Below are 23,986 nucleotides of genomic sequence, written 5' to 3' on the forward strand. Positions count from 1 at the left end.
GTTTCACAAAGAAAATTTCAAAAAGGATAGTCCTCCTAATTTACTCAAGGGTAGTACATGCAATACAGCTTCTGTCTGGCATTAGTTAAAAATTAGTGTTTGCCATATGCTCACCACTTTAAAACTACAGCATTAGTTCCTCCTTTATTTATATTTAAATATTCATTAATAATTGCATTCAGAATAAAAAAATGTCTCTGCTCTTTTCATCAGTAATAATTTTTCCTTATCTGCTGAAGCCATTTGTCTTTTCTAAAGATGTCTAAAAGTAAAGAGCCCAAGATCATCATGCTGCACTATTAATCCAAATGGGAATCCTCTCCTTTTTTCCCCCCACCCAACTTCTAAATCCATCATAAGGGCCCCATGTGCTGTATCTAAGTACAATGTTGTAAATAAAACTGATCTGACTGAAAAGGAGACAAAGAACTAAGCCAGTTATTTAGAATCTCGATGCAATCAGTGCTGTTGTGTGTTTCAGCATAGATAAGAATGGAGAAAGTTACTCCTAGACACCCTTTTAAAAACACTACTCTAGTTTTCCATTAGCACAACAAAAGAGGTTAATTGTAATTTGTTTTATATCTTACTTCAGGTTATTATAAACATATCCAATCACAGGCTAAATTTCAAGGTGCTGTATCTGCAGCACCCAGTGACTTCAATGGGGCTTGGTGATGCTCAGAACTTTTGGAATACATACCCTGCAAGCCCAAACCCTGCTTCCATTGGGTCCATTCTGATCCTCTACTCCTCAAGTGGTTCCACTGAAATAAATGATATTATTCTAATACTCTAATTGCTCTGAGTAGACCCATTCAGACTAGTACCACTAGACCAATGGATCTACTCAATGCATGTAAGATGATCAGATTTGGGCCCCATAGTCTTCAGTCATGCAAGATCAGGCCTTAAAGAGGAGTTCATTTGTTCTGGTGCAACATGTAACCAAAAGCTCCTTGAGTATGGACACCAAGGTTTAGAGTCAAGAATGGCTACAAAGTAGATCATTAAGTAAAGTCCAGTTTTATTGGGCACGTAGAGAAAAATTTATTTCACATGGTGCTGCATAACTGTTTTCAACTTCAGCTTTACATGCTGAACTGATCAAGAAGCTTCAGATTTCAATTTCATCAATGCCACAGTTGCTACCACCCCTTCTAAAAAGATCACTGAATTATGCACTGTAGTAACACTTCTGGAAGGTGTCACATTACAGATAATTCCTGTGAAATACTATAGCATTTTCTAAATAAGGGGTGGTTAGCAAACTCATTCTTAGCACTATGAAAATGTGTAATGGAAAAACTTATTTCACTTTTTAGTGTTGTTTCCTAGGATGAAGTGCTGAGGTTTCAGGATGCCTCAAAGTTCACCACCAAGATGAAGAGATGTATTCCTAGCCCTGTATCCTTCAAGAATTTGATAAATAACCAAAAGTGCAACAATGCACAAACTGCTACCACACAGGTTAGTCTAATGTGTCTTGTTACCAAAAAATTCCAACACTGAACTGGAAAGGCACAATCGCCTTTTACAACCCAATTTCAATGCCCAATCCCCACTTTTAAAACACTTTTTTCCTATACAGAGTTAAATACACCCTTAGCTGGAAGGGAAGCAAACACACACACCCCTAGAATGCATTTAAAAAAAAAGTCCACATGGATCAACTTCAATTAAAATTTACATCAATATACACACCCTGTAAGAATGACAGTGACTGATACAGTGGGATGAAGAAGCAGATGACATGATGTCCACTTGGTACGTGTGCCCTGGCAATGGGAGACAGTGCTTCCAGGGCATGGCTGTTTGCACATGCTTCTGATGTCTGGGAGTACCTATTCGCACATGGTGAAATTCAGCCCGTGCAGAAGGCCTGCACAAGGGATACGTACCATGTAAGTCCCATTTAAGCCCTATGGCTGAATTTCACCCAGTACCTTAGGGGACTTTTTAAAAAATGACAATTATGTGGTGGAAAAATTATGAACCTTTGAATAATAATTTTTCGAAATTTGGAGTAACATTTCAAATGCCAGTGATATAAATGGGGATAGGAAACACACAGATTAATTCAGGTGCTCTATTATGTAGCACTTTAGTAAAAGGTTGTTCAAAGAAAAGGCAGCAGAGTCTCATGGTTACAGAACAGGTCTGGGAGACAGGAACTGAATTTAATTTCCAGTTTTGTCAACTCAGTTTTGTGCCTCCATTTACTTATTTGTAAAATAAGGACTGGATATTAGCTACATGCCAAAGATAATATTTAGCTCCCTAGTGGGCTACAAGGACAGCACACTTAGCTGCCCACTCAGCCTTGTGCAGGAGGGCGTAACTACATTGCATGAGCTTCTACCAAAGGTGAATCTGGCCCTATGTTTGTGTGCTGTACAAGTAGTTAATATTTAAGCAGCATCCCTCAGCTTTACAGTTCCGGATGGTGTGATTCGTAGAGCCCCTCAATGCCAAATGACAAAGGGTTCACTGTTCTGTAATCAGGCCTGAAACTCACTACATTTAACACAATGCTGTCATCGTATTTATCTGTAAGGAAGGTCATGGGAGATATTAAATGAAATCTTATATCCTACTGGTCATTGTGTGATGTATGTATGGGTGATATTTAAAAAGTTGCATGCACTCAAAACATGTTTAAACTCTGTAACCAGGCAGGATTGATAAACAAGTCTTCCCTAGACAAAGGAATGTTGTTTTACCTTGTCTGCCTAGGTCTTCTATACAAATTAAGCAGGATAAGCCAAATACAATAGGCATTACACCTTTGCATCTCAGGTAAACAGGAGGAACCAGTTAACAGGAGGGCGAGAAAGCAGCATGGCATCAGCACTCTGGAGTTCAAACCACGGTCTGAACCCCAGGGGGGACATCCTGACTCTGGAAATGAAGACATTGAACTTTGGGGACTATAATAAGGAGAAGCAAAAGGACATTGTGTTACCCATTCCACTCAGCAACGCCCTTTGTGGAGGAGATGTGATTTATGAAAAATCTGGATCCTGATTTGACTGAAAAAAATCAGCAAGCTCTGAAGAAAGTCTTTGAGGATGAGAAACCATTTTAGACAAAGGAGTCTAGACTGCTAAAGTTATGTTATACTTTTGTTTTACTGGTAACCAATTCTGTTTCCACTATCTTTACTCAGTATCAATTAAATCTCTGGTCTTTATTAATAAACGTATCCTTTGTCATATTATAAATTCACCTCAATGCCATACATTAAATAAAATGTGACTCCTCAGCTAAATCAAACAGGCTGGTTTGTACATTGTCTCTTTGGAGATAATGAACTTGGTAATTTCTGAGAGTGCCCAATGATGGGGGCTGGATACTAGAGAGGAACACTCTTCAATGGGGTGCACCTAATGTTAACCCGCGAGGTGAAGTAAAGGCTAGCAGAGCTTCTGAGGAGATTGTTTGTGGTGGCTAACAGATTGGAGTGACACCCAGTTTAGCACCAGCAAGTCTCTCTCGCACACAGACGGGGGTAACAAAGTAACCAACAGTCCTGAGTGCCCCAAAAAAGATGGGCTGCGCAGGGACCATATGGAAATGCTGCTGATAATTAACTTGAGGGACAAGCAGAGATATCAGTGATGCTTTCTACTGCACCGTCTCACTTTTAAATCCACCTACATTTGTAGAATTCACTAAAATGTTTGGCTCCAAGATACTACAGTGATAGGCACAGAACTGATGCCTATGATATATATAGGTAAATGTAACGCTGACAAATGCTCATTCATATGCATGTTGGGACCATAAACTAAATGAGTTTGCCCAAGATCAGTTTGGAGTTGTGCTCTGAAAACCTTAAGTTGTTTCACCCCTATTATTCCTATTTTATGCCTATGTGCACTGGCATAAATCTTGAGTAAGGCAATGGTGTATCAGGCTCTATATGAAGAAACAGATACAACTATATTTCAGGGCTAATTTCTGTCTGGATATCAGAAAGGGCACTGTCATCTCTACTGTATATAAAAATAAACCATAGGAATATAGCGGCATTTAAAGTAGCAGCAATAGGGACAGTTTAGCTTTCTTCCTTCTATACTGACTCCCTGTACCTACAACACTGCTTTTGACAGTGGCATTTAAACACTATTTCACTTATGGGCCAAACATTTCAGATGGAAATATTCCAAGAATGGGAACATAAAATGGAAGAGAGAAATACTGGGCTGAATTAATGCCTTGTGTAATTCCACTGTGCTTTTGTTTTTATGCAGAAACTTAAATTTCAACCAGGGAAACTGAATAATAGCAAACTTTGTAGAAAATAAATGGTTTTCCACATGTCACCATATTTTTAGTATGAAATTTAAGTATTGTTTCCAAAGATACCAGAAAGATATCTATGCCAGTGAAATACAATACATATATATGCACACACACCCATTTTATGTTATGTAAAAAGCCATATGTGTATGCATGGATATATACTTTACAGGCAGTGCTGGCAGTATACCGATTATTATGGTTGCTTGATACTTATCATTATAAGACCCTTTCTCCAGTTTGCTTATAGCTTTTCCAAACTTTAGACATTTGGGTTGAAATTTTCCATGCCAGATATCTGCCAGTGATTGATTTTAGTTTTTAATGTTTCAGCCAAAATGGTCCAGCACTTTCAGAGCACAAAATTAGGGAAAATATATTGTTTTGCCATGTTAAAACAATTCGTACAACCATTTGGTTGAGAAGTTTTAGTGCCCTCATGTGTTGGAGCAGGCATCTGAAACTTGTCAGAAAGTGGCCTTCATGTAAGGGATGTGCCTTTTGCTTTTCCTGTGGAAAAAACCATCCAACCTCACTTGTCATTCCTTCAAAGTTAAAATTTCCAAACGTTTTGTTCACATTGAGCATGCTCCAGCCCAGGGATTGAGGGGTGTGGGAGAAGCAGGACCTAGCTGCTGCAGGCGGGGAGGTGGGGAGTGGGGGGCTAGGAATTGGAACTGAGAGCAGGGAGCCAGTTTCTTCTACACTATCAGTGAACCCCCTCCTGGAGCTCAGGCAGTGTGGAGGAGGGAGCCATCTGACTCAAATGCAGAGAGGACAAAAGCCAAACTGGATCAGGGAGGGAGAAAGACGGGCAAGGAGACAGGGAGCCGAAGCAAAGGGGCGGGGAAAACAGATCTGATGAGGACCTAAGGTGTGGGGGGAGAAATGGGATTGGCAGGGCAAAAAGACAGACAAGGAACCAGGGAGAGGGGAAAGTCTGGAACAAAGAGCCATGTACTAGGTGAGGAAAGGCTAATATGGAAGAGGATCCTTGGCAGAGTGAAGAGAAACTGGATGAGCAGCCAGAAACGGGGGGGCTGGGGTAGGGGCGAACGGATGGACAGACACTGGCACTGAGCCAAGAGAGGGAGACTAGGACTGTTTGGGCACGAGAAGCCTGAGGAGCGGACACTGGCATTGGCTAGGTGACGAGAATGCAACTGAGATTAGGAGCTAGGGTGGAGAAAAGACAGAACAGGGTCAGGTTGGAGACAATGGGACAAAAGACACTGGACGAGAAGAATTGGCAAAGGGGTTGTAGCCACTAGAGGACACTCCCCTCAAGCGTTTGGAATGAAACTCACAGTTCCTGAGTCTCACCATCCCTCTGCTGTCAGCAAACATCTGTGAAACCCACTGGCAAAGTGTATCACATCCCCTGCTAGGATGACAACTTACTACAGCTACCGGTTACTCCATTAGCTCAAGTGCCAGAAGTTTGTGCAGTGGATCTAAAGGTTCCAGTCCTGCTGATGACCTATGCTGAATTTAATATGATGCTACATATTGGAATTTGTTTCTTCAGTTTGCTTTAAAAAAACCTATGAAATTGCACACAAAAAATTACATTAAAAACATTAAGCTTACTAATCAAGTACACTTCTACCCCGATATAACGTGACTCAATATAACACGAATTCGGATATAACGTGGTAACGCAGCGCTCCCGGGGGGGGAGGGGGAGGAGGTGGGCGGGCTGCGCACTCCGGTGGATCAAAGCAAGTTCGATATAACGTAGCTTCACCTATAATGCGGTAAGATTTGTTGGCCCCCAAGGTGTACTCAAAAGTTGGGGCATGCCAGAATTAAGGGTATGTGCACAACTTTAGTTTGGAGTCTTTGGGCATATGCATTATGGTACAGTCTTAAACTACATGATCACACACTATTTTTTCTACAGGACCCCTGCCTCATTCAGTGCACAGGATGCACTTGCTCTGGGGATAAATCAGGGTTGTGTAGTAAAAGTGACTGGTCTGTAGGACTCCTGCCTCACTTACTGCAGAAGCTGGAAGGTGTGTAGTGGATGAAGCAGGTGACTGCAGACGAGAAAGGATAGTCTTATGGTTATGGCAGTTGAAAGTTGCCCTGGAAAACTGAAATTCTATCCCCCTTTGCCACCAAGTTCCTATGTGACACTGGGCACTTAAACCAAACTTTTCAGAGGTGGCCACTTACTGTGTGTTCCTCCGTTTCTGGGTGCCTGACTTGAGACCTGGGGTCTGACCTGCAGGAGTGCTGAGCACTCACAGCTGCAACTGAAGACAATGGGAGGTATGTTTGAACATATAAAGTGCTATAGAACGTTAAGTGCTCTAAAAATCAGGTCCAACGTGTCTCAAATTGGGCATCCAAAATTAGTGGACACTTTTGACTTTAATCTCTCTGTGCCTCATTTCCCATCTGAAAAATGGGCATACCACCACTTCATCTCGGAGTTGTTGTGAAAATAACTTCATTAATGTTTGTGAAGCTTCTTAGATGCTATAATGGTAAATGCCACAGAAAAACCACAAGGAAATGAATAATTCTGCCTTCACAGCAGGGTTTGAATAGTGTGCAATAAATAAAGCCTAGAACCACAAATTGAACAATGAGGCTAAAACAAAATATTGAATAGCTGCTCATTAATGGAGCACAATCCACTCTAAGAACACCAAGAGGCAGGAATCCTGTGGAAAAAATTAGTGTGTGATCAAGTAATTAAAGATTGTACCTTAATGCCCACAAAAAGGGGGCAACCTGAATTCTGTCATTTCCTACATTTTGATGCTTGACTTGGTAACCTTGATGTTTTTTTTAAACAGTATTTTTGTGTGGAATACCTACAGATATTATACATGCACATATATACATACATATACAGTAAAGTACACCCTGAAATACATTAAATCACAAAGTCTTAAGTATTCAACAGATCTGAACTTGAATCCCAGACTTAACCCTTCCTCTATCAATTCTGGACAGTTCAGATGTGAACCTGGATCTTCAGCTCATGGCTCTGGTCTTTGCCTATGATGAGCCCAAACACCAAAACAGAGCACCTGTAAAACTTGGGGAAGTTGGGATTTGGATTCAAATCAAATCCCATTCTGAACATCACAGCTCAGGCCCATCTCTGACGGTAACAAGCCACAGCAGACTAACCCATATACCCTTTTCAATTCCCTGGTCACATTTCTCTTTCAGCAACAGGACTGATCAGAGAGTCATTTTGCTCAGGTGTTCTCTCACAAAGCATTCTGCGATGGTCCATACTGTTACTGACACCTCTTGTCCGACTGCTGCCTGTGCTCAAGGGGCTTCCTGCCATTGGAGTGTCTGTGCTCACCAAGCTTCCTGTCCGAGATCGGTAAGGAGGGAGATCTGTCTGACTGGGGGATTCAGAATCTGAGCAGTAAGGGGGTGGAGGAAGATCAAACCATGGGGGTCTGCTGCAAATACAAGAGAGTAACAAGGTTACTGAAGACAATGGCATGGGGGAAGTAAAACGAGCTCCAGAACAGGTTACGAGTTTCCATCCCAACATAAGGGGAAAAAAAAGCTAAACCAACAACAGTTCTACAGTAACATCTGAGGATCTCAAAGTGCTTTGCAAACATGTGGAAATTCATCCCTGTGCAGAGAGGCCAGCCCAAGGCCTATGTACCACCAACAGCAGGGATGTTAAACTTGTGTCCTGGTCAAGTTCAATGTTGTAGTTACATTCGGCCTCCCTAAAATTTCTCTATTGTTTCACTTTTCACTGGGTAATCACTTCCTGCCCTTAACTGTTATATACTGTGCACTGTTAAACAGCTGCCATGGTTCACCCCAAAGATGGCTTCAACTCAGCAATGGGGTGAAAAGTTCCTGTATAACAATTACAGTTTAAAAGAGTAATATGAGATACTTCAGGACAAAGGAAGATGTATACATTTTAGACTAGGGTTGCTGGTAGTTATCAGCCCAGGTTAATGGTGATGAAAATCTGGACAGCTGTTCAGACAGTTGGGCTGAGTCCAATTTCCAGTAGAAAGGTGTCACCACTACAAGTTACCTCCACAACAGCAAACACTGCTGCCAGTTTCAGCAAAGAGACATGAAGAGCATGAACACTGAATTACTCTGTCATCCCTAGACCCGAAAGGCATTGTTGAGGAACACTGGAAAGGCAGTGTGAGAACGCCTGCACTGCCATATCTGTTCTATTTATAAACAGATGACTTCAGGCTCTAGAGCAGAGGTGGGCAAACTATGGGCCATGGGCCATATCCCGTCCATGGGACCCTCCTGCCTGGCCCGGGAGGCTCGCCCCCGGCCCCTCCCCCACTGTTCTCCCTCCCCCGCAGCCTCAGCTCGCCCTGCTGCCGGCACAATGCTCTGGGCTGCGAGCTCCTGGGCTGACCCAGTGTTCTGTGCTGCACGGTGGTGACAGCGTGGCTGGCTCCAGCTGGGCCAACCACCGGTGCTCCAGGCAGCGCGGTAAGGGGGCAGGGAGCTGGGGGGGTTGGATAGAGGGCAGGGGAGTTTGAGGTGGTGGTCAGGGGGCAAGGGTGTGGATAGGGGTCGGGGTGGTCACAAGGCGGGGAACAGGGGTTGAATGGGGGCAGGGGTTCTGGGGCGTGCAATCAGGAAGGAAAGGGGGGGTTGGAATGGGTCATGGGGGGCAGTCAGGGGACAGGGAGAAGGGGTGGTTGGATGAGGCAGGGGTCCTGGTGGGGCTATCAGGAATGAGAGGAGGGGTTGGATGGGGCAGCGGGGGCCAGCCAGGGGCGGGAGTTCCAGAGGCAGTCAGAGGACAAGGAGCGGGGATGGGGGGTTGGATGGGGCAGGAGTCCCGGGAGGGGGGGGGGCAAATATGGGGTGGGGGCCAGGCCATGATCCCCTCCCCTAACCCGTCCTCCATACAAATTTTTGAAACCCAATGCGGCCCTCAGGCCAAAAAGTTTGCCCGCCCCTGCTCTAGAGCTTTCAGTTGGTCATCATTTACAGGCACTGAATTAATTTATAAATTTACAAACAGAGGTGAAAAATCTGGGGCTGTGTATATGAGTCTCTACAAATAAAGTCAATGGTGTTACTATGGAAAAAAATAGGCAAAAAGTACTATTCAGAAAGGGCTACAGGCTTGTTGGAAACAAACAGCATACTCAAATTCACATGCTTTTGGGGGGTTCACAGATATATATTGTGATGTTGCACGCCACATGCTTTATAAAAATACGCTTATGAACGTGAATATGATGTAACTGGAATATGCTTTATGCAAAAGGTCTCTTGTAGGTCGTCATTACAAAGCTTATAATCTACTGAGTGTGTTCATCCTATTTGTTTGCATGTATTATTTCTATGTCTGAAGTTAGGAGAATAAGATATAAACTTGTATTACTAACGTAAACATATTAAGTGGAAGATATTAAGGGTGCTTCAGAATCATTGAATTGTAAATGGCTCTGTTTACTTGCAAACCTTCATGTGTGCCTGTGGGCCAGCCCAGGAAGAATGGAGGCTGGGGTCTTACAGTGACATGTGACTGTCACCAGATAATGAAATCCATCTTAAATCTGGTACTTTTCCATTTAGAAAGAGGGGTGGGGACCCAGAGACACAAAAGATTCCCACCTTGTGCCAAGACTATAAAAAGGGGTGGAGCAGGACAGAGATTCATGAGAAAGCCCCTGTTAACCACCTACGATGTCTGCTGGAACCAACAAGGGCTGTACCGGGGGAAAGGATTGGGCCCAGACTAGGAAGGAGTCTAGTCTGTGAAAGAAGCTTATTGGAACATCTCTGAGGGTGAGATATTATCTGTAATCAGTTTCTTAATGTATTAGGCTTTGACTTGCATGTTTTTGCTTGGTGACTTACTTTATTCTGTCTGTTATTACTTGAAACCACGTAAATACTACTTTTTATGCTTAATAAAATCACTTTTGTTTATTAATGAACCCAGACTAAGCGATTAATACTTGGGAGAGCAAACAGCTGTGCATCTCTCTCTATCAGTGTTATAGAGGGTGGACAATTTATGAGTTTACCCTGTATAGGCTTTATACAGAGTAAAACGGATTTATTTGGGGTTGGGATCCCACTGGGAGCTGGGTATCTGGGTGCTGGAGTCAGGTAACCTACAGAGCTGTTTTCACTTAAAGCCTGAAGCTTTGGGGGTGTGGCCTGGACCCTGGGTCTGTGTTGCAGCAGGATAGTGTGTCTGGCTCAACAAGGCAGGGTTCTGGAAGTCCCAAGATGGCAGGGAAAACGGGCTCAGAGGTAATTACAGCACATCAGGTGACAGTCCCAAGGGGATCTCTGTGACTGAACCCATCACATATATATATTTCGTTTTTTGAATTTCTAAAGAAGTGCCATTGGAGGAGCCTTTGGAACAGACTAGTGCCATGTGTCTGGGTTATTACATTTAATGCCTCTAGCACTGAAGACCTTGTGAGATACAATTTTTTAGATTTCATTTTGGCTAAGACGACAATTGACCTTTGGACAAATCCTGCAGCCCTTAATCAAGGGAGACTCCTTGACTTCATTGGGAGTGCTACAGGAGCTGTCCCTGTGTATTTAAACTCTGAGCATCTGATATTTACTATGGAGCAACCTCAGGGTTTTCATACTTCGCTCCTAGATTGGCATGAAGTAACATTGCTGAAGTGACAGTTTTCTTCCATATTCCAGTCATCCCTGTAGACCCCCAAAGAGCCAGAGGGTACTGATTACTTGTGTCAAGAGCAGGAGTGACCTCAAAAGAGAAGTGTACTCAGGTGATGTCCCTTGAATCCTTAAATTTCTTTCATGCCACTGGGTGCAGAGAGACTTCTGGACCATTAATTCTGCAGGTTAAGGTGAAACTGGGAGGGGGAACCTTTTCCCTGTATACACAGAAGAGGCTGGCTGAATTTGTTCCCATGTAAGTGAACAATCAAAAGTTACAGGTAGGCTTGGCAGAATTTGATTTTAAAATAATTTTGATGGATAATATCAATGTTTATTTTTAAGGTTTTTTTTTTTACATTTCTATTTAAATTTTCACAGATGCAGGAAATTATGGGGGGGAGGGGTGTCAGACAATGGAGGGGTCAGACAATTATTTAATGACAGTAGACAATGAGATTCAAAGAGTTGAAGCTTTATAACCATTAAAAAACAAATGGTCAACATCACAGGTGAAAATATACAAAGTAAATATACTTAAATCAAACTCTAATAAGTTCTCTAGCTGCATATTTTTACTTTGCCTACCTGTATATTTCGATAATTTTTGTCAGTGTGTGTTTGGTGAAAACAGTATTTACCAATATAATTTAATCCTTCCAAACCTAGTTATAGGGCATTATAGTATAGTACAATTATAATATTAGAACACAGGGAATATTTGTACCCTGTCAAATAAAACAATGAGCATAAATGCTATGATGAGAACACATAGGAAGCATGGTGACCACAGAGTCCAGGAATTGCAATTTTTAGCATAACTTTGGGGAGAGTTAATTCCCATACATACCTTTGGTCTAACACAGCCTCTGAATACGATGGTGGAGAATCCAGATCCAGTGGCCTGTGGCAGGTCTGGCTGGACATGTACTGAATTCCATTGTTGACATTGTAGGTGACACTGCAATGGTGTGGATGATCAAGGACCACCAGCCGGGACAGGAGGACAGGGTGCTGCAGCCGATGCACAGGCAGGCTCATGAGGTTGTTGCGTTTTCGTTGGTGGTGCAAAACCAAGGCGAGGAACGCCACCACCAGCACAAAGATAACTGAGCTGCCGATTATAGCATATGTGATGCTGGGATAATAGAGCAGTTGGTTCTCTGAGGTCACATAATCTTGGCCACTGCCAGTTTCTGAAAGACACAGGAAAGAAGAGGAAAAGCTTGAGATTTTTCTCAGCGAAGAATTTGGTGCTTGTCATCAGCTGCATTTTCTGCTAACGTACCATTTGATATGCTGCCTGACTGGCTTCTAAATGAATTTTCTTCCTTCTTTAGAACTGTGGAAAACTAGCTTATTGAAAACATGCATGCACAAAACAGATATTGGCTGACAGAATCACTCAGACCCCCTCAAATGCACAGATGTGCTCATGCACTAGAAGGAGATAGCAAACCAACTGGAAAGAGGAAATACACTATACATTGGAGACTGTTTTGGAATCATTCACTTTGTTACAGTGCACATGCTTTTGTTATCAGCTCCACATCTGCACCTAACCAATACAACAGATTTTTCAGGGTTAAGGTGAGGACTGTATGCGGACAGGTAGGTACAGTACTTTGAAAGTGTATTCAACAAACCGTGTGAACTGAATCAGATAGATTAGAGATGGAAAAGGCCTATTATTAATGTTAAAAAAAACCAACAACCTTCCATAGCACTGTAAGTTTACGTGGTGCTTTACAAATAGTAACCAGATTCTGAGTCCCTGATCAAGTTGGCAAGAGCAAACGGGACAAATGGCCACTTCCGCCAAAGGAGTCGGGATAGCCGTGACAGGGTTTAAAAAAGGAACTGTCCCAGCCAAAACGGGCCGTATGGTCACCATAAACACTATTGTTATTTGTATCATAGTAGTGCCTAGAGGCACCAGTCTTGCTTGGGGCCTCATTGTTCTGGGCACTATAGAAATGTATCCTAAGAGACCATCCCTGTTCTGAAGAGTTTACAATCCAAATAAACACAGTTGGGAAGGAAACAGAGGCTCAAAGAGGTGAAGTGACTTGTCCAAGGTCAGCAGCAGAGGCAGGAATGGAAACAAGTGTCCTAACCACAGGAACACGCTGCCTTTCAGTAATATTTTTGGAAGAGTTTAGATTGTCGTCTTTTAGAGGACACCTCTCTTTATACAGCAATAATTAAATGCCATTGAAGTAGAAGACAAAAGCATCCCTCTACCTCAAGCAAAAATAAGAGGCTGGGGTAAAGCGCAGAAATGCAGAAAAGCCATCCATCCAACTCCCGCATTCCTGGCTACAGAGCATCAGGATAGCAAATGTTGACAGACAATTCTTGTTCCATTTATCTGCCTACACTAGCAAAACTGCTGGCCACCTAGTGTTCCAAACGTTGCCAGTTATGATTTCGCTATCAGTGAAACAAATCAAACCAAAAACATATACACAATTTCACAAAGATTTGAAGCGCTTTATGACATCTCAGGAAAGCTCTCCTTGGATCTAAGCCTCAGGATATTTGGCCTATTTCTCTTAGTGTTTCAAATTTCATATTGGTAATTCACTTTGATGATAAATGCAAAACACACACTTGGACAGCAACGTTTAAAATAATTTCCCATTACTCAGGGAATGGAATTTAAAATGTCCCAGTCTTTACTTTCAAATATCTCAGGGTTAAATAAATGGATTCTTTTTTTTTTTCTTCTTCCAAAAAAAGAGAATGCCTGAGATGAGGGAACATAATTTCCTGCCATTATCTGAATCTGAAGAACTATTCTTCTTAAAGCAAATAAATCTAGTTCATTGACAAAATCATTATTACCACAAACCAAAAAAGTCCTCTGTGGGCCAACAACAATCCAAGTCCTACCATAGTATCATTCCAAGTTTCCATGATATCCATTGTCCGACTTCAGTGAATATCTTTACTAACGCTGCCAAAGTTGTGGCCCTTCTACACTCTATGCCTCTCCACACAAATGTGCTGGACTGGAGGCTTTAAAAACCTCAAAATTACAAACCAAATGTTGGTTCTTGGTTTACTTCAGTAAAATGAACTTGAGATCATACATGTGAAGAATCTCAAAGCAAGTCAAGCAAGAAAGCAAAGCAGAAAGAAGGAGCAAAGGATTTTACCTGCATTGGTACATGTGTTTACAGCTCATCACATACTGATGCTTTTTCGTAATCGGCTCCAGAATTCACCCACTGATTGGCTGAATTCATGTCACATTACATAAGGATGGGCCAGAGTGTGAAGAACAGTGATAATCAGTTAACATGCCTCAACTCTAACTCTGTCTTCCTCTGTCAGCCAACACTGTCATTCTTCAATGAAAAAGTCCGAGTTTCTTTAGTTTTGAGGTGAATAAAAATAATTACAACAATCTGGTTTTTGTGTTTATTTCTAGATCATGGATAAACCAGATGATTTATGTCCCAAATATTTATATTTTATTTGCAACAGATTTAAGGAAACTATAATCCCAGATTGAAGACTAAATACTATTATCTTGTGGTGTCTATGTTTGAGGAAGCTACATACATGATGACATCCCAGTGTTTTTGTTACTGTTTACCACTCAAATTTCATTCAGCTCAATAGGCCATTTGTGGAAGTTGGGTGAGAAGAGGACATCAGTGGAGAACTGAGACTAATTAGTTACTAGGGGATTGCTTTGAAGCAGGATAGTCCAATATCTTTAATAAAAGGAGAAAAACGGGTGCAGTGCATTATATGTCAACTTCTCTGCAAACAGAGGCATCCTAAATGGATACATAAACTTTAAACTAACATGAACAATCAGTTGCACATATACAAAATGGGAAATGACTGCCTAGGAAGGAGTACTGCGGAAAGGGATCTGGGGGTCAGAGAGGATCACAAGCCAAATATGAGTGAACAGTGTAACTCTGTTGCAAAAAAGCAAACATCATTCTGGGATTTATTAGCAGGAATGTTGTAAGCAAGACACAGTAAGTAATTCTTCAGCTCTACTCTGTGCTGATTAGGCCTCAACTGGAGTATTGTGTTCAGTTCTGGACACCCTATTTCAGGAAAGATGTGGACAAACTGGAGGAGTGCAGAGAAGAGTAACAAAAATAAAGATCTAGAAAACATGGCATATGAGGAAAGATTGAAAAAACTGGGTTTATTTAGTCTGGAGAAGAGAAGACGGGGGGAGGGAAGACGGACAATAGAGAGGAGACATGCTAATAGTTTTTAATAGGTCTGTCAAGAATTAAAAAAATTAATTGCAATTAATCGTGCTGTTAAACAACAATAGAATACCATTTATTTTAAATATTTTTGGAAGTTTTCTACATTTTCAAATAGATTAATTTCAATTACAACACAGAATAACAAGTGTACAGTGCTCACTTTATATTTATTTTTTATTACAAATATTTGCTCTGTAAAAAAAAGAAATGTATTTTTCAATTCACCTCATACAAGTACTGTACTACAATCTCTTTATCATGAAAGTTGAACTTACAAATGCAGAATTATGTACAAAATAAACTGCATTCAAAAATAAAACAGTGCAAAACTTTAGAGCCTACAAGTCCACTCAGTCCTACTTCTTGGTCAGCCAATCACTCAGACAAACAAGGTTGGTTACAAGTTGAAGGAGATGATGCTGTCTGCTTCTTGTTTACAGTGGCATCTGAAAGTGAGAACAGATGTTCACATGGCACTCTTGTAGCTGGCATTGCAAGATATTTATGTGCCAGATGCACTGAAGATTTATATGTCCCTTCTTGCTTCAATCACCATTCCAGAGGACATGCTTCCATGCTAATAATGGGTTCTGCTTGATAACGATCCACAGCAGTGTGGACTGATGCATGTTCATTTCATCATCTGAGTCAGATGCCACCAGCAGAAGGCTAATTTTCTTTTTTGCTGGTTTGGGTTCTGTAGTTTCCGCATCAGAGTATTGCTCTTTTAAGACATCTGAAAGCATGCTCCACACTTCATCCCTCTCAGATTTTGGACAGCACTTCAGATTCTTAAACCTTGGGTCGACTGCTGTAGCTATTTTTAGAAATCTCACATCGATACCTTCTTTGCGTTTTGTCAAATCTGGTGTGAAAGTGTTCTTAAAACGAACATGTGCTGGGTCATCATCCAAAACTGCTATAACATGAAATACATGCAGAATGCAGGTAAAACAGAGCAGGAGACATACAATTCTCCTGCCAAGGAGTACAGTCACAAATTTAATTGATGCATTATTTTATTTAAACGAGCATCATCAGCATGAAGCATGTCCTCTGGAATGGTGGCTGAAGCATGGAAGGGGCATACAAATGTTTAGCATATCTGGCATGGAAATACCTTGCAACACTGGCTATAAAAGTGCCATGCGAACACCTGTTCTCACTTTCAGGTGACATTGTAAATAAGAAGCAGGCAGCAGTATCGCCTGTCAATGTAAACAAACTTGTTTGTCTTAGCGTTTGCAGAAGAAGAAGTAGGACTGAGTGGACTTGTAGGCTCTAAAGTTTTATGCTGTTTTGTTTTTGAGTGCAGTTACGTAACCAAGAAAAATCTGCATTTGTATGTTACACTTTCACAATAAAGACATTGCACTTCATTACTTGTATGAGGTGAATTGAAAAATACTATTTTTAAACCATTTTTACAGTGCAAATATTTGTAATAAAACTACTATAAAGTGCACACTGCGCACTTTATATTCTATGTTGTAACTGAAATCAATATTGAAAAACATCAAAAAATACTTAATAAATTTCCATTGGTATTCTATTGTTATAAGTGCAATTAATCATGATTAATTTTCCTGTGTTCCCATCCAGTTCGTTGTACTTCTGTGAAAGCTGCTACAACCACAGTAATCTAAGAGCTATACATACCAGATCTGGTTTATTTAGTCAGGAACTCTGTCTTGAGCACAGGCCAATGCCTGATGCTTCAGAGAAAGGCATCCCTCCCTGCCTCTCCTCCAACAAATCTTGCAGAAAACTTCAGAAATTTTCTCCCTTTGCAGAAACAGGCACACACTACTTACTGCCTACTCCACTTGTGGGGATCAGGGTTCAGTTTGAAAAGCAACAGCTACTGTTAAGAGGCCCTAATCTTCTATCCTGTGGACAATAAGGAGTCCCAAGATTGTAAAGAGTCAATAGTTTAACTTTTTTCTGTTAGCTTGAGAAGACCTAACACAATGGAAACTTACTGGTGTTCTTTCTCCATTTCAGTGCTATTTAAACAGAATAATCTTAAATCTAATCTTCCTGATGTATGGCAGTAGCGTGTGAAGTTGATAAATCCAGTATGCAAAAGATGAGGGAGTCCTATCACGTGATCCTGCCATGTCAGTACTGTTTGGTTTGCACTCTTTGAAAAGGCAAAGCTTCCAGTTCAAACAAAGACTAGAAACAATAAGCATCCCTTAAAGGTCAATTTTCAGAACAATTCGCCAGAGACAAAGACTATACCTCTTTTTTTTTTTTTTTTTTTTTTAAAGACCTTTCCATAGCTGTGCCATGGAAGATATTATAGCATGTTTTCTTCCTACTAAGATGGATCATATAATATGTTCAAGAAATTTCTGATGAGGTTTTACTACTTTTGTCAAAAAAGATTTGCAGAAGAAAACTGCTATTGCTAGATGGCTATAGAAAAGTAGTCGGAGATAGATATATTAGCCCCAGGTTAAATAAATCCCTTGTACCAGGACAAGTAAATGGCAGCTGCTCCAGGTCAATTAAGACACCTGGGGCCAATTAAGAGTTTTCCAGAAGGCAGGGCGGATGCTAGGTTGATTGGGACACCTGAAGCCAATCAGGGGCTGGCTGAAACTAGTTAAAAGCCTCCCAGTTAGTCAGGTGGGTGCGCATGTCAGGGGCTGTGAGAAATTGCACTGTTGGAGAGACTGAGCTGTACACACCATATCAGACACAAGGAAAGAGGCCCTGAGATAAGGGTGAAGTGGAGCTTGAGGAAGTGGGGGCTGCTGTGGGGAAGTAGCCCATGGAATTGTACGTATCCTGTCCTAAAAGGTCAGCTACCATATCTGATTCTATTAGGGTCTCTGGGCTGGAGCCTGGAGTAGAGGGCAGGCCCAGGCTCCCCCCGTTTGCCCCCCTGATAAATCACTGAGACTGTGCGAGGGAGGATAGCTTCTCCTCACCTCCCTCCCTGGCTTATGATGAAAATGGCTCAGTAGACTGTGACCCTTTTCTCTAGAGAGAGAAGGGTTAAGTGGAGGGTCACAGTGAGCCTCTGAGGCTAGCGAAATCCGTCAGGAAACGCAGGACCCACAGAGACAAGGACAGAGCTTTGTCACAACTGGTGTTAGCAGTGGGATTTCGTTCACCGTGTGGCGGAAGAAAGAGGTTTTTTTTTTAAAAAAAGTGCACTGGGGTTTTGGATTTTTTGTTTTGTTTGTTTGCTTTATACCACAATGGAGGAGGCGGTAAGAGCTCTGGTGCAAGCCAGGGCAGCCCAGCAGGAGGCCACCTGGGTTCAGTCAATGGCGCAACAGGAGTCTATGTAGCTACAGCAGGAAATCAACCAATTATTGATGAGCCAGGTGACCCAAGATCATGCCCTCTTGCGAGAGGTAGCGGACCAGCTGAAGATCCTCACCACCCAGGCCCAGGGGTCCGACGGGACGCGAACCTTGAGGGCCACTGGTTGTCTGCCAAAGATGACGTCAGGAGATGACGTAGAGGCATATCTCCTTTAATTCGAAAGGACTGCTCAGCATGAGGTGTGGCCCCAGGAGCAGTGGGCCAGAATTCTCATCCCTTTTTTGTGTGGAGAGGCTCAGAAGGCCTACTTTGACTTGCCAGCCATGGACATCACTGACTATACTTGGCTGAAGGCAGAGATCCTAGCACAATCAGGGGTGATGGCAGCGGTAAGGGCCCAGAGGAGAACAAACCCTTGCGGTCCCAGCTATTCGACCTCACACACCTCGCGCAAAAGTGGTTACAGCCCGAGGCGTGCAGCCCGCAGGAGATTTTGGAGATCTTGGGCATGGACCATTACATGCGGGGACTGCCACCAGATCTCCGTAAATGGGTAGGCCAGAATGATCCATCCACATACGACGAGATGATCACACTGGTAGAAAGACGGACGACAGCCAGGGAACAGATCTGATTACTCAAGGAAGGCCCCTTTCAAAGCAAGCACCCGACCCCAACCCTGGAAGACTGGGCAGCCAAACCCCTGCGGAGTCCTAGGTGGAGGTGGGGGGTGAAAACCAGTGGGAACCTCAGAAGGAAGGGATTGGCCTGAGTGGGGGAAACCCTGGGACTAAACCCCCTAACCCCTGGGATAGGGGAGTTATTAGAAGCAATTATAGATGTTATGCATGTGGGGAGTGGGGACACATAGCAGCACAGTGTCCCAGCACCGAGGAGCCTATGCAATGTAATTTAGGGGATTGGGAGGTCCCATGCTCCCTTCTCCACCTCGCGGGCGTCGCATTAGCCCCACATAACTACACCAGGCCAGTGAGGATAAATGGAGCAGAGACTACAGCGCTTGTGGACTCTGGGAGTGCTATCACCCTCATATCGGGTAAGCTCAGTGATGAGCTCCCAAAATCCTAAGAACTGGTTCCCTACCGGGTCCTCGGCTGCACTTTGGCGGCGGCGGCGGCAGCAGGGGTGTGTCTTCACTCGCTCCGGGTTTTCGGCGGCAGGTCCTATACCCGAGTGAAGATCCCTCCGCCACCGAAGACCTGGTAGGGAACTGCGCGGTCAGTAGAGTACAAGCCTCACATGCCTGTCTCACCCCTCGCACCCATCTGACCCCAACCCACGTCCTGCCCCCAACTGCCCCCCTCAGAACCCGTAAGTTTCTCCTCCCCCTCTCCCCCACCGGGGTAGCAGCAGCAGCCCGGGGCTCCAGGGGCTATTTAAAGGTCCGGGGCTCCCCTGCTTCTACCGCCACGGCCCTTTAAATAGCTGCCAAGAGCCCTGGGGAAGCGGCGGCAGAGGCAGCTGGACCCCTGGCCTTTTAAATAGCCCCTGGAGACCCCCTCTACCCCTGGTCTCTGGGGGCTATTTAAAGGGCCCACTGCTCCCCTGCTTCTACTGCCCCGGTCCTTTAAATAGCTGCTGGAGCCTTGGGGAAGCGGCAGGGCTCTGGTGGCTATTTAAAGGACCAGGGCGGCAGAGGCAGCTGGAGTCCTGGCCCTTTAAATAGCCCCTGGAGCTCCCCGTTATCCCAGGGCTCTGGGGGCTATTTAAAGGGCCCACGGCTCCCCTGCTTCTACCACCCCAGTCCTTTAAATAGCTACCAGAGCCCTGGAGTAGCAGTGGGGCTCTGGCAGCTATTTAAAGGGCCGGGGCGGTAGAAGCAGCGGGAGCCCCGGACTTTTTAAATAACCCCCAGAGCCCTGTAGCCCTACTCCAGGGCTCCAGCAGTGGGGCTCTGGTGGCAATTTAAATGGCCTGGGGCTCCCAGGCCTTTTAAATTGCCCCCTGGGGAAGCCGGCCCACCAGTTTAGCAACCAGTTCTACACTGGCTTCTAAATTTAACAACCGGTTCTTGCGAACCAGTGCGAATCGGCTCCAGCTCACCACTAGGTAAGCTGGTAAAAAGTAGTCAGCTGCTATAAGCCAAACGCGTAGCAGTGACATGCGTGCATGGGGCCGTGAGCCATTCCCCCACCATCCCGGTGGAAACAGAGGTTCAGGGGAACCCCACTGAGATGACTACTCCAGGGCTCCAGCAGTGGGGCTCTGGTGGCAATTTAAATGGCCTGGGGCTCCCAGGCCTTTTAAATTGCCCCCTGGGGAAGCCGGCCCACCAGTTTAGCAACCAGTTCTACACTGGCTTCTAAATTTAACAACCGGTTCTTGCGAACCAGTGCGAATCGGCTCCAGCTCACCACTAGGTAAGCTGGTAAAAAGTAGTCAGCTGCTATAAGCCAAACGCGTAGCAGTGACATGCGTGCATGGGGCCGTGAGCCATTCCCCCACCATCCCGGTGGAAACAGAGGTTCAGGGGAACCCCACTGAGATGACTGTGGGCATAGTTCCTAAACTCCCATATCCTGTAGTCATTGGGAGAGACTATCCAGGGTTTGATAATTTACTTCCCCCGGAGAGGCTGGAGGGAGGTGGGGACCCTGAGGACAGCGACTCATCACCAGGGGAATATCAACCCCCTGATGTTCGCTGACATTTCTTAGGATCTGTTCTCAGCCCCCTCGAAAGACCCGGAAGACAAAAAAAGAGAGGAAGGCCGCGAAGGCCTTGGGAACCCGGATCCTGACCCAGGGCCAGAAGACCACCCTAGTAGGCAGATGGAGACGAGCAGCCAACAGAGAAACTTGACCACAGAAGGTGAGCCGGAGGCTGGCCCCAGCCATGACAGCAGTGAGCCGTTGGAAGAAGCAGAATCCGGCCCCTGGGAGCTTGGGCAGGTTAGTCCCGGGAGAGTGAGTTTCGGGCGGGACCAGGCGGAGGATCCCAGATATGATAATGGTAGGAAAGAGGTGGCAGAGATCGATGGGATACCCGTGGATGGGAAGGTCCAGGGTCCTAGACCTTACTTTATAGTGAAGAAAGATCTCCTGTACCGTGTGGTGCAAATGCAGGAGCAAGAGATACAACTTCTGGTGCCACGAAAACATCAAAAAGCCATATTGAGTCTCGCCCACAGTCACCTGTTTGGAGGACACCTAGGGGTAGAGAAAACCCAGGCATGGATCCTGCGGAGGTTCTTCTGGCCAGGAGTACATGAAGATGTCAGGCGACATTGCACCTCTTGTCCAGAGTGTCAGTTACATAGCCCTCGCCCGCACTTGCGGGCTCCTTTGATATCTCTTCTGATAATAGAGGTTCCTTTCGAACGGATAGCCATGGATCTGGTAGGGCCACTATAGAAGACAGCTCGGGGCCACCAACATGTGCTTGTTGTACTGGATTATGCAACCCGGTACCCAAAAGCTGTTTCCCTATGCAACACGGCTTCCAAGACAATAGCTAAGGAGCTAGTACAGACCTTTGCCCAGGTTGGGCTACCCAAAGAGATATTGATTGATCAAGGGACACCCTTCGTGTCCAAGTTGATGAAAGATCTCTGTTCGTCGCTCCACGTACAAGCCCTACGGACCTCTGTATACCACCACCAAACAGATGGCCTTGTGGAAAGGTTCAATAGGACTCTCAAGGCCATGATCAGGAAAATGGTAAGCTGAGATGGGAAAGTTTGGGATACCCTATTGCCTTACCTCATGTAGAATCCGAGCTACAAGATGGAATTTTGGAGTCACGTGGGCAAGTCTGTTATCACACAACTTCCGTATCCATAATAGTGGGATGGGCCAGCAGCTTCTGCTTTGTGAATTTTTAGGAGCATACACACAGAGCACAAGGTGATAGAATCATAGAATATTAGGATTGGAAGGGACCTCAGGAGGCCATCTAGTCCAACCCCCTGCTCAAAGCAGGACTAATCCCCAGACAGGATTTTTACCCCAGTTCCCTAAATGGCTCCCTCAAGGATTGAACTCACAACCCTGGGTTTAGCAGGCGAATGCTCAAACCACTGAGCTATCCCTCCCCAGAGGGGTGGAAATAAGGACCCTGGCAGCATCTTGGCTGGATGCACGATAGTGGTTTAGAAAAAATATATGACTCTTTAGTTCTGCTCTAATAACTTTCAGTAAATGTTTACACACTGCAGAAGTTGCTGAACTAAGTTTATTGGTAATGCAGTCATCTTTTCCAGTGGAAAAGAACAGACATGTACTACCAAGGTAGGTTTACAAAGCAATCTCTGCTCTGCTGTTTCTTGTATTTGACAGAAAAAGGGAGAGGGCAGACTGATTTAACTCAGATTCATATTTTTTTGTTAACAAGATCTATGTATTCTGATAGCATGATGTATAAACAGTTAATCAATGCCACTAATGCTTATTAAACCTTATTACCCGGGAATTGCTAAACTAGAAGCTTCTGAGTTAAGAAACTTCGTAAACAATTTAGGAAAAGGCTGATCAGGAAAATGTTAAGAGTTGCGCTCAGAGGACTATTTTATTGACTGGGAACAAATTCGCTCTCTCAAAGTTTTAAAAAAGATCTGAGAGTAACGGCATTAAGCCTGTCAGACACTGGGACGAAGGGCTATTATTCTATCTTTCACAAGCCTCTGGTCGAGCTTGGCTTTTTTCACACTTCATCAGGGAGAAAGCTTTTGAAACATGAAATCTGAGCCGACATCTGTAGCCTTAATGAACACAAGTCACGGTCCATCTCCAACAAAGACACGACTGTAGCAACACATTTAAATTCCAAACCATTCAAAAGGGGGGCTGCAGCCTTGGAAGGTTACAGAAGACGAAATTCAAACAGACGAAATTCAAACACAGACATGCAGACTGTTAGCACATTTTATTATTTGTATGGCATTAGCGCCTACATGCTTCATTTAAGGATTAAGGGCCCAACCTCCCAAATTTCTCAACTTTGTATGGTTTCATGTTCTATTAAAACAAATCACACGTGGATTGGACCGTCAAATGGCTCATTACTCTGGTGTGGCCTATTTCAATTTCTGTATTCAGGTTTTTGTTTTTAAAGTACAAAACAGGTCTGGTCAGTGTGGTATCATAATTGTTTTGCTTTAAGAAGATCTAATTCAGGTCAGAAGGTGCCCTAAGATTTTAACTGGAGGTCTGTGCAGTATGCTTTCTCCTCACTTATATTTCCAACAAAGTGGATGTCAGAACAGGGATTCGTGCCCTCATGTGCTTAAAAAGAGGAGGGGATCAGGAGAAAGAGAATAGAAGTTTTTTACCCAGTCCAGTATTCTGTGCTAGCATTTTACCTATGTAAAATTTAAAACCCTCTTGCCCTGACTGTGCAATACCGTACAAGAAGAGAGCTTGTGACAGTTTCTGCAGCTGCTGGGTAGTACTGAATGAGCAGATATTGACTCATCAGATTGAAGTTCAAGAGTCTCACCTCTCACATGCCCTCCTTTTTATCTTAGACAAGGTTGGATAATTGTT

At 43.8% G+C, this 23,986-nt stretch overlaps 1 protein-coding gene across 4 annotated transcripts in view; it reads right to left on the reverse strand.

Moving 5' to 3' along the window:
- Positions 1–23,986, reverse strand: part of LDLRAD3 (low density lipoprotein receptor class A domain containing 3) — a 230,943-nt gene that overhangs the window by 8,311 nt on the left and 198,646 nt on the right. For 3 of the 4 annotated variants that reach the window (XM_045014748.1, XM_045014747.1, XM_045014746.1), the window contains 2 exons: positions 11,804–12,149; positions 6,001–7,742 (listed from right to left, as the gene is read on the reverse strand). In XM_045014748.1, the coding sequence (XP_044870683.1) occupies positions 7,481–7,742; positions 11,804–12,149 (608 nt within the window). In that variant the 3' untranslated portion in view covers positions 6,001–7,480. Of the gene's footprint in view, positions 1–6,000; positions 7,743–11,803; positions 12,150–23,986 lie in introns of those variants that run through there. The other variant, XM_045014749.1, reaches the window with a different exon arrangement.

Source organism: Mauremys mutica, chromosome 4, assembly GCF_020497125.1.
Source record: "Mauremys mutica isolate MM-2020 ecotype Southern chromosome 4, ASM2049712v1, whole genome shotgun sequence".
NCBI lineage: Eukaryota > Metazoa > Chordata > Testudines > Geoemydidae > Mauremys > Mauremys mutica.